At 48.7% G+C, this 12,081-nt stretch overlaps 1 protein-coding gene across 1 annotated transcript in view; it reads left to right on the forward strand.

The window, feature by feature from the left end:
• Positions 1-11,524, forward strand: part of LOC135909343 (uncharacterized) — an 81,353-nt gene extending 69,829 nt beyond the window's left edge. Inside the window, exon 4 of the mRNA XM_065441287.1 lies at positions 9,277-11,524. Within this exon, the coding sequence (XP_065297359.1) occupies positions 9,277-11,366 (2,090 nt within the window). The 3' untranslated portion in view covers positions 11,367-11,524. The remainder of the gene's footprint in view (positions 1-9,276) is intronic.
• Positions 11,525-12,081: the final 557 nt, after the last annotated feature.

A 12,081-nucleotide genomic window follows, 5' to 3' on the forward strand; every position in this document is an offset into this window, starting at 1 on the left:
TTGCTCCGCTTTGCCAACATAATCTGGGGAACAGGAAAAATGCGGAATGAGTGGGAAAAAAAGCCATTATAATCCCTTTCTTGAACGCTGGAAAGCATCCTACAACAGCTACCAGCTACCGACCTATAGCACTGACAAGCTGTCTTGCCAAATCCTATGAATCCATTATAAACATCAGATTGGCATACGTCCTTGAAACGGAGAACATGCTCGATAATCATCAGTGTGGTGGGTACAAGAAAAGCTGCTCTACAACAGATCATCTAGTTCGGCTAGAACACGAGATATGTGCGGCCTTTCTACACAAGCAATACTGTCTCACAGTTTCCTTTGATCTAGAAAAGGCGTACGACACAGCATGGAGGTTTAGTATTTTAAGGGACTTCGCGGATTCAGGGATCCGCTGTAGAATGCTTAAATGTCTAGCTGATTCCATGTCCGATCGCACATTCCAACTGCGTTTAGGAACAGTGCTGTCCCGCGCATTTATTCAAGAAAACGGTGTACCTCACGGATGCGTATTAAGCACAACATTGTTTGTGGTGAAAATGAACGCGCTCAATAATGTAATGCCATCCCCTGTAATCCCTGTAATGTATTCACTATATGTGGATGATCTACAAATTGCGTGTCGTGCATCGAACATGGCAACCTACGAACGACAAATTCAAATTACATTAAACAAACTAACGCAGTGGTCATCTGAAAACGGCTTTCGCTTCTCACGTGAAAAAACTGTTAGTGTTGTCTTTACACAAAAAAGAAGCCTACAACCAGGTTCCATCCTTAAACTACATGCAGGAAGCCACATTACCGGTAAAACAAGAACACAAGTTTCTGGGTGTTCTGTTTGATAAGAAGTTTAACTTTCTCACGCAGATAAATAGTACTAAAATCAAAGTGAACAGTGCATTTAACATTCTAAAAATCCTCTCCCGGAAACGGTGGGGCTCTGACCGTAAATGCCTGCTACGCATCTACCGCACTCTCGTGCGTAGCATATTAGACTACAGTAGCATTACATATGGTTCAGCCAGTCTATCTTACGTCCGACGACTTGATCCAGTTCATAACCTAGGACTACAACTGGTGTGCGGTGCTTACAGATCATCACCTATCTAGAGCTTACATGTTGAATGTAATGAGCCTCTTTTACAGCATCGCAGAGCACTACTAACTTTTTCCTACATGCTCAGAATCCGATCCTCGCCACAACACATGCTACAACATCGTCACACAGTGCAGCTCACGCTTACATTATACAAATGAACCAAACATGATTAGGTCGCTTATCCTGCGATACGAGGAATACTGTCGGGATTATGACATCCCTCGGAAAGTCCTCCAGGTTGCCAGAAAGCCAGAACGTTTGCCCCCGTGGTGTGATTTCACACCGTTATGTGACTGGACACTAACATATTTAAAGAAAAGAGACACACGACATGAGCATATTATACAAGAATCCCGCGCTCTTCAAGACAAGAATATAAATTACATGGAATTTTATACTGATGGCTCTAAAACGAAAAAAACACATGGGTGTGGGGGCCGTAACAGAAAATTGGGAAACAAGTATTCGACTACCTCAGCATGCCTCTGTCTACACAGCCGAAGTGTACGCAATATGGACGGTAGTTCAAAAGATCATTGCTGACATACTTGAAAACACTGTCATATACACAGATTCATTAAGCGTACTGAAGGCTCTATACATGAAATCCCAAAGTGAACCCTTGTTAGGCGATATTTTGAACGCATTATCTTAAGACAAATATGGCAGATCAATTAGGTTTTGCTGGGTACCAAGCCATGTTGGGATACTGCATGGGTAACGAAGCAGCGGATAGATGCACATCAATGGCAGCGTACAAAAACATTCAAAATACAGCACTTCCATATAAAGACAGTGTCAATGCGATTCGGAAGGCCTTGACGTCAAAATGGCACCGCGATTGGGACAATTGTTTAAGCAACAACCTACATCTTATTAAACCTGTAATTGGCGAGTGGAAATCATGCAGTCACCAGCAACGGTTCTACGAGGGGATCTTGTGTCTACTTCGAAATGGACACACATCTGACGCACAATTTCCTTCTTCGAAAAGAAAACCCACCAACTTGTGAAAAATGCAATGAAGCTCTTACAGTCATGCACATCCTAATAACATGTCCACACATCGACACGCTAAGACAAAGGTTTTTAGACAGCCTGCATAATTTGCACACTCCATTACAGCCTGCCCTATTACTAGCAGATGACCCCTTAGTGCCATTTACTAACCTGTCCGACTTTTAAGAGAAAACTGGTTATTTACATCTACTGTAATGTAATGCAGGTTTACCTGCTCTAACGTTCCGTTTTATTTTGTCTCGTGACTGGCGCAGAATGGCCTTAGTTGCCTTTGTGCCATCAAACCCAAACTAACAAACAGATCCATCATGTCCTCTCGAACCAAGCATTGTATCTTCTGTAGGCGTGTTATCCATGTTGTCGAATCTGGAAACAAAAGTGTCTCCTGGTCCTAACGGGATTCCAGATAGGTTCTTGCAGCCTTATAGTGAAATTATATTCAAATTTCTTGTCATAATTTTTAGTGCAAGCCTATCAACTAGCAGTGTTCCTATGGATTGGAGACTTGTGCGGATTGTGCCAATACTTAAGAAAGGTACCGCATCATTTGTTACAAATTTTTCTCTAGTATCCCTTACATCTTCTTGTAAATTCTTTGAGCACATTGCAGCCACTCATATAACTATCTTTCTAAATGACATACATTTTATTTCCATTTCAACACGGATTTTAAAGGGGACTTTCAACAGTCACCCAACTAACATCTGTAGTTCATAGCTTTGCTGAAGCACTAAACAGGGCCGGGCAGATTGACGTTATTTTTCTAGATGTTACGAAAGCGTTTGACCTTGTTCCACATGCAAAACTAATATGTAAGCTTGAATCTACTGGGCTTCCTTCTTTCATAATTAACTCGGTGTCTGCTTACCTTTCTAACCGCGCACATTTCGTCAGTATTGATTCTCATTGTTCCAGCTACCTCTTAGTCACTTCTGGCGGGCCGCAGGGAAGCGTGCTGGGACCATTACTCTTTTTGATATACATAAATGACATTGTTGATATTATTAGCGAACCATTGCAGATTAGGCTTTTTGCCGACGATTGTGTATTGTTTAATGATATTACATCTTCTGAAGATCAAGTCTTTCTTAATTCTAACCTTCAGAACATTCATTCCTGGTGCACTCAAAGGGACACGAGGCTAAACAATGACAAGGCAGTCTTCATTAAAGTTACCAATAAAAAGAGTAGCCTATCATTTTCATACAACCTTCTATCTCAGCAGCTCGAGGAATTTAATGAAAACACTTACGTAGGTGTTACTGTAACTAATAATCTCAGTTGGAATAAACATATATAGCGCGTCAGATTTTTAGAAACTTTGCCTCCTACAGCACAAATTAAAAACTGCCCCTGCATTCTAAGAACAGTTGCACCCTTTGTGGTGTACATTTGCCACACAATGATAATCGTCATCTGTCTTGTCCGCATTTCCTTTCTTTAACGCGGCGAGCCCGGTACTTTCCAGTAACGAACGGCATGCGCGTTATCATCATGACGTAGCATTCTCGACGGAAAAGTAAAGAGCGCAGCGTTTTCAAGAAAAGGAAATGCGGGCAAGACAGATGACGATTATTGTTGTGTGGCAAATATACACTACAAAGGGTGTGAACTTTTCTTAGAGTGTACTAGCACAAGGTTCGTAACCTACACCGCAGTCATCACACCTGAACTCGAGTGCGCATGCACCGTCTGGGACCCGTACACAAAACATAACATTGAGACGTTGGAAATAATTCATCTTTAACAAATACCGCTCTATATAGACTCTCCCACCACTCTCGTGTCGCAGCATAACATACAGACACTGGAAATACGAAGAAGATTTCAAATATTGAATTAACTTTTCTGAATAAAAGATAACAAACTCTCCATAAGTCCTGATCCATTTATCATGTCCAGCCCAACACGCCTAACAAGAAAGCATCACGCGGAATCCCTACAACGCTAGAGTTAATGTTTTTAAATATACCTTTTCTTTCCGCGCGCAATAACTCAATGGAATTTACTCTCGACTGATTTACTAAGCAGTATTGATGCCTTTGACAAAATTGCTTATTGACAGTTGCATATTTATTGTTTCCTGTTGCTGCTATGTATCATTCTTTATATGTTCTTTTTACTGCAATGTAAATTTCTGTGCTTTTGTAGTAGTTATTGTTGTTGTCTGTTTGTTTTGACCCTCCTGCTAGGACCCATTTAAGGTCTGCAGTATGCTGTAAATAAATAAATAAATAAATATTCTTGCCATGACCGATCATTTATGTCAAGAACCCCAAGACGTAGGCGGCTGTTTCATGAACTACATGACACCCGTGTCATGATACTAATGTCATGACCGATGACTTATGTTCGTCACACACTCTTGTCATACTATGCCAATTTTGGTACATACCAAGTTGGACGGACGGACGGACGGACGGACGGATGGATGGATGTATGGATGGATGGTGTCGAAGTGGCAAATGTTCGCCAGGAAATGCTTCACATTTAAAAATTCACCGACAATGACGACGCTCCGTAATCCGATAGGATTCACTGACGATACTCTGTGCTGCGAAATTTGAGCGCAGTCCCTACACATGAAAGAAGTACACGTGCCAATAATTGATAATATGACAATATAGGTACACGGTTCATATTAGGAAGAGAACGCTGTAAGTAGTGTAGCTGGTCCGGACAATTTTTCTCGTGCAGCATATTGCAAACGGAGTGATGTGTGGTGAAAATGCCTCACTAATCGGGAGTTCGCGAGAGGCAGCGCGGGGATGACGCATCGGCGCGATTCACAGCAGCCACCGCAGACAGACCTCCACACACGCAGCCCGTTGTTTCCATATATGATATCGGTGGACGCGCTCGCCGCATGCCTTATTGATGGCGCCATCTGCCCTACTCTGGCGCCATCTCGTAGCGGTCGTCGCCGCGGAGCCCATCTTGCGCGGCAATACGCTTTTCTTCTCACGCTTTCGCCATACCCTCCTCCTTCTTTTTCCTTCTCGCGCTCTCTTCGGCATCGCTGTCTTTCACCTCCCCCTTGCGCTCTGCGTTCGCTCTTTCATCCTTCGGTGGGCTGGTTCGCTCGGTTACGCCAAGGAACGAGAGACGCCGACGCTCAACGCAGGAACAGGCGCCGAAGAGGTGCGCTCTAAAAAGGGGGCAAGAGAAAAAATTTCGCAGTTCCGCCCGAAAGGCGAAGCACCGATTGCGATAGCAAATTAGTAGACAGCTGTACGAAGCAAGCATGTTAGTTTTATCGGCCGTATAGACTAGTAAACATTCGCTTACTAACTAAATTAACAATGATAGAATATGTAAGCGTGACTCAACGAGGATGTGGAAAGAAACAGACACGCAGAGACAGCGCTGTCTTTGCCTGTCTGCTTCTTTCTACGTCTTTGTTCAGTTATTGCGTTTACCCATTCTATCATGAATTCAAACCAACTACCCGTCAACATGTTTCAGCTAAATTAACCAGCACCGCGTGTCACGCGCGCACAGGTAAACACGAACACATCTCGCTCGATGACAGTGGAAACTGTCTGTGAAAACGCTGGCATTAGAAATCGCGGCAGCAGCCGCGAGCCAATTGACCTCCGTGAATCTGTCGCTTCAACGCGAATGAAACGTTGAAAACACAGCGCATACGAAGCTACCGCCACTACGCGCACTCTGCAAACATCGCAGATCGCTTTGAAGATGAGGCCCGCGCAGGCGCACACTTTGGCCACGTCGCAGAGTGCTTTCAAGACACACGAGCGCCGGCAACGTGCCCCTATGGCGTCCGCCAAAGGCGTCTACTACGGCGTCCACGATTCGCGTGGCCAACGCCGTAGTAGACGCCGCTGTTTTCTCCATTCTGTACGGAGCGGCGGGCGACGAGGCATCGAGACACCCTGGCAGCCGCCGGAGAAGAACGCCCCTCCTCCCTCGCCTGACCCCCCTTGCCTGGCGCGCCACAGGAGAGGGCATGCATCCCGGCCGCGTTTCTCGCTCGCGCACAACCGCGTTCGCCGGCTACCCCGCACACGCTTGCACTCATACGCAACCTCACGGCGACGGCAGAAATGCGCCTGGAGTGTCCATATAGGTAATATCGCAAAGAAAGCTGTTGAAACACGCAACTGAACTACGAAACTCCCGATCACGAGTGCGGTGCCGAGACCGCTACGCCACGAAAGACTAAAGGAGGGAGTGCTTATTCCGGAGTATTTATCCGCGGTCGTGTAGTGCAATTCCGCGCGTCTGGAAAACGCGGGAATCTCTCACCTGTCTGCGCTGTCCGCAAAACGTTAACACGCCATTGCTGCGCTTGTATCTTCAATCGCCGTGTTTTTAAATGAAAACGGCGTTTTAGGGCATTAAAAAAGGTCGGAGTTTCGCCCGACAGGCGAAGCATCGATTGCGATAGCGAATAAGTAGACAGCTATACGAAATAAGGATGGCAGTTTTATCGGCCATGTAAACTTGGAAACTTTGGCTAACTGAATTAACAAGCATGGTGTCAGCGCGCACAAGCAAACATGGACACGCCACGCTCTATGAGCGCGGACAGCCGCTGTCAAAACGCTGGTGTGAGCAAGCGCGGCAGTAGCAGCGAGCGAGATTCGTTCTGTCTTGCTTCAACGCAAGAGCGGGAAGAACACAGCGCGCACAAAGGTATGAGCCGTCTGCAGATACCTTGCAAAATACGGAGCGTGCGACAGCGCGCTGCCATGCAAAGTACGCACTAGGCGCAGTCGAAGCCGCCCCCCTCCCACTTTCCTCCCGATCGCGCACGAGATTGAGCCGGGATCGTCAATTCCCCTTGCGCCCTGTCCGCGAAATACGCAGTTGCTTGCTGCCGCAGCACAATGCCAGCCCCACTCCCTCCGTCCCATCCCCCCACGGCCTTTCGCAGGACGGAAGACAGCGCATTTGCCCTCTGCTTTCCTCCTTCCGCGCGCGCCAGCTTGAGCCGCGATCGTCGTCTTCCCTCGCGTGTTTTCACTCGCACATACAGCATACGATGGCGATGGTGTTATGGCGCTTGGACTTTATACGGAGAATCACAGCGACTCCGACGGCTAAAATGCGCCTGGAGTGTCCATATAATTGCTGCCGCAATAAAACTGATAACTCCAGAAGTATGACATTGTGCCGTCGAACCTGCTCGACTGCCGAAGGACTGAATATTGCATTCGCGCACACCCGCCGTGGTTGCTCAGTGGCTATGGTGTTGGGCTGCTGAGCACGAGGTCGCGGGATCGAATCCCGGCCACGGCGGCCGCATTTCGGCGGGGGCGAAAACACCCGTGTACTTGGATTTAGGTGCACGTTAAAGAACTCCAGGTGGTCGAAATTTCCGGAGCCCTCCACTGCGGTGCGCCTCATACTCAGAAATTGGTTTTGGCACGTCAAACCCCAAAATTTAATTTTTTTTGCATTTGCGCACGACGTACGCAGAAAATTAATCGGGTGACTCACGGTGGATCCTTTTGTTCCAAATGCTTCACTGTTACAAGAATGAAACGGCTACTTCACTGTTTGGTAAGTTTCAGAACAGCCTGTATCAAGCAAAGCTGGCATGGAATCGCACATTCGACCTTCCGTAGAGCACTTCGGTGATACGTTAGAAAGGCGACAATGGTAGATTGTTTTCAAAACGAACACACAGTCCCGTCGGGTTGTTGTCGCAAGCTGTCGGTCGGCAGTAAGGGACGTGAAACTTTTGTGCGCAGGCATACGAAAGTGTCTGGAAGGTGCTTGTGTCTCGCACCACTCTCGCGAGACATCAGTGCCCCTCGCGATACCATACCAACAGGTGAATCCGCAACATTTGTACGTCATAACTTTGATAATTTGGAGAAAGCAATCACTGGTTCTTAAAATGCTGCGAATAATAACTTGCGTATAAACACTACGCGCAGTACGCAGCATCTCAACAGAGGCCCATTTCAAGAAAAATTTATTACTCTTATTGGACTAGGCGCTGATATTACATATCCTGTAGTAGTGAAATGTGCAATATCCGCGTAAACAAAATCTGCAGATGTTCCGACTGTCATTGATATTTTACAGGGGCAACGGCACAGCCAGTTCTTCTTTCTTATGCGTGTTTGCGCTAATTAAGCAGTTTCCTGGCGGTAAATCGACTGACGCCGACAACGATTGCTATTAGAACGCACAAACGTGAAAGTGAAAATAAGAAATTGAATTGATGTGGAATTCGGACATGCTGTGCAATGAACAATAGTTGTCACTTTACCAATGCTGAAATCTGTCACGGTATTACATAGGCTGTCAGGCGAAAACAAAATAAAATATAGATATCGAATAACTGAAGCTCTTTCCAAATATTTTTCGCGGGCGAGTTCATGATCATCGATGCCACAAAAACGATTGGCTGGATCACGTCAGGATTCACCAGATCTCTGATCTCAGGTTCTTATGGGACTCGTAGACCTCTACACAGACACCTGGCACGGACATGTCAGCATTCAAGAAGTCTGCGTGTTCTTTGCCGCAAGATTACGGATGCCTGTCTCGATAATGGCGCAAGTTCCTGGACAATGAGCAATGATTCGGTTCAGTTCTGGTGTTGCAACTTGTTCCCTACAATTTGTCATTAATTATTCAATTAAAGTATAATCAGCGATAGTCTCGCAATCTGCTGGCACCAAAAGTGTGTCACTGAAGAAAGCCTGCATAGTCTGAGAGTTGGTGTCCGCTGAAACAAGCGGTATATATTTCGTGACTGCTTACAATACACACCCACTTTTTGTGTCCGTCGTACTGTAGTTAGCCATGGATCGTTATCAATTTGCCTGATTTTCTGCTATATTCATGTCACGTAAGCTTGTATAATCACTTTAGCCACTGAGTCACAACGGTCCAGGACAGCGCTGAACGAACGCCGTCCACCGTCTCTCCACAAAAGATATTCGCCGTGGCAGCACTGACGAATAATGTTCAGCAGTTCGTAACAAAAGAAACTCCTCACTTTGAATATAGTGAACGTGTTTCGTCATTTGGAATATGCTGTATTTTTAGCTTATCTAAATGCAGGGACAAGTCAGTTGTAGTTAATGTGGAGACGGCCTCGCCCATACAAAATGCAAGTTGTAGGGTCACTAAGTGGCGATGGTTATCGATGCTCCTCGCAGTTGGGACCACCACGGTGCGCGAGTTCACGCAGCTGACCCTGTCGTGGTTCTACAACCGGCCGCAGATGTGCGGCGTCCTCTGTGGAACGTGCATGCTCTTCGTCCCGCTGCTCACCGTGCTGATCATCCTGTGGACGCGCCGCAACCCGCGCACCCAGCTCGAGTACTGTACCAGCGCAGCGTGTACCGAGGCCCTGAATTCGCTGCGCACTCTGGTGGACGACACGGTGGACCCGTGCCACGACTTTCACGCGCACGTGTGCCGCCGGTGGGACTCCGTGACCGGAGGCCGCACCGGCTACGTCGACGAGAGCGTCCAGCGCACAGCAGAGCGCGTCAATCGCGCCCTTCTCAGCATCGCGTCGCGTCAAACGCTGCCCCGCGAAACGCGTCTCGTGGCCCGACTCTACCAGCTCTGCTCGTCGTTTATGGTCGAACCGGACCGAGATGTTCAGCGCGCCGAAATGCTGCGGCATTTTTCCGGCTTCTACGGCGATCTGCTCAAAATCCGGCACTACTCGGACGTCCTGCTACACCTCGTCAACTTGTCACTCGCTCAGGGCATTCACACGGTGTTCGGTGTGAAGCTGGTACGTACCGGCGTTGTGCCTTGTGTGATTGTGTTTCCTGGGAAGACGTTACAGCAAAAAGCTCGTCCGTCGTCGTTGGCCCCTTTCGATCAGTACCTAAAGACGTTCGTTGCAGACGTGGCCGAAAGCACCGGCAGTGTTCCCGGGGCTTTCGACCTGGACGACTTGATGAAGCTGGAGAAGGGGGTCGAGCGAATCCTGAACAACGAAAGCAACTCACACGGGCGTCGACAACTGGGCGCAGCGATGCTGACGGCACTGCACGACGCGCTCAGCTCCGAGGACTGGCTAGCGGCCCTTAACGCTCACCTTCCAAAGAGCCAGCAGTTAACCGACGACTCTAACTTCACAGTTGACGCTTTCGCTTCTGTTCGAAATGTTTTGCGGCTGTTCGGCAAGCAACTGCCCGACCACGGCGTGGCCTACCTGTACCTGAACGTGCTTCTGGACGGGTTCCGCTTCGACTACCTGCGCACTGTGCATAACAAGAGCGGCATGGACATCCTACATGCCTGCTTGCAGGCGAGCGCGGAAGCTGTCTGGTACACGAGGGACGTCGTCGCCGACCTCATCTACGGCGGTCCCGATGGCGGCGGCGCGGTAACCGCCGACCTTTTCGGCCGGCTCCGCGAGGCCATTTCGCCCGCCAGTGGATCTTTTCGCTGGATGGGGAACGCCATGCAACGCCGCGTCGAACGAACGCTGTCTACCATCTCACTGCGCATGCACGACTGGAGCGATTCGAATGCTACGTTTGCAACCACGAGCGACCTTGGCGACACTCTTCTGGCCGGAATGACACCCACGGTGTTCCCGGCGATGTACATGCGCTTGCGAAAGGAGCAGCAGCAGGGGTTTCTTTCTAACAGTGACGCGAAACGCGCGGCCGACGGTGATCTGCACTTCTTCGCGAACGGCGCGGAGTTCGATGCCGAGGCCAATGTCCTGATCGTGCCCGCATCGCTCCGCGTAGAGCCACTGCTGTACCCGGAGGACGTTCCGCCCGAGTTCACAGCGGGGACCCTCGGCGTCCTGATGGCCAAGGAAGTGCATCGTGCGGTCGTTTTGGATAACACCGCCGACGACTGGAGCAACCAAGAACGCAGAGCGATGGCGAGGTTCGAGCAGTGCGCCCGGGTCCTCGCCTCGACGTTGAACGTGTCGCTGGCGGTGCGAGACGTAAGCGCGCAGGGCGGGGAGCCTTCGCCCTATGTTTTGTGGATGATGGCCGCCACAACGGCTCTCGAGGCGCTTAGGCTCGCGTCACGGAGCTTTCGAGGAGCCTCGAACGTGGCCCATCACTGGAAGCCGGCGCAGCGGACGTTCTTCAGGCGCCTCTGCCTTCTGACGTGCGGGGCCCCTGAAGCACCGGAGGATGCCGCGGAAGAAGCGCTGTCGTCCAGGCTTCTCTGTCTCCTGCCTACTGCGAACATGCCGCAGTTCGCAGAGGCTTTCGATTGCACCGCAAACTACGAGGAGGCATTTTGCGTCTTTGAGTGACGTTGCCGTGCGGAGAATTCCGTTTGAGCTTTATTCGCACGCAAGTCTTCTTTCTTCGATGTTTTTTTTTTGTGTGTCTAATGTTTTCCAGCAATGGCTGACTGTTATAATGGCTTGGGCAAATAATTTATCCAATAATCAATATTATTCGTCGTGAATAGTGTTGGAATTCACGTCTTTCTTATTTTTTTTATCGGCGCACATTTCGAACGTGATTAGATAATAATACCAATGATGCCTTTACGGTGACGATTACTCAAGTTTCTCTTTCAACTTGACTATCTACAACAGAAGCTCAAAGGCTGCATGCGCTGCATATGTCTCGAACACATTCGGTCGCCAGTTGTTGGCACGAAAATGTCGTTCCACGTTCGAAAACTGTACGCACATACCTTTTGAAGCAAGCCTGATTGCCTCCGCTTTAATTACTGCAGTGCACGCGCTGCTATCGCGGCGCTATATTTTAACGCGATAGCGTTAAGGAGCTCGTGTCGCAGAAAAGCCGGTGTCGTCGGCGTCGGTGTCGGTGTCGGCGTCGGGTGTCGGCGTCGGTGTCGGCGTTTTGCGGCGTTCACCGTGAGCGATAAATCACGGCAGGCACTCCATAAATAAAAAGCAACTTCCAAGATTGGCTGGGTGGGAATCGAACCAGGGTCTCCGGAGTGTGAGACGGAGACGCTACCACTCAGCCACGATTTCGATGCTTCCAAAAGGT

This window comes from Dermacentor albipictus, chromosome 1 (genome assembly GCF_038994185.2).
Source record: "Dermacentor albipictus isolate Rhodes 1998 colony chromosome 1, USDA_Dalb.pri_finalv2, whole genome shotgun sequence".
In the NCBI taxonomy this organism is placed as follows: domain Eukaryota; kingdom Metazoa; phylum Arthropoda; class Arachnida; order Ixodida; family Ixodidae; genus Dermacentor; species Dermacentor albipictus.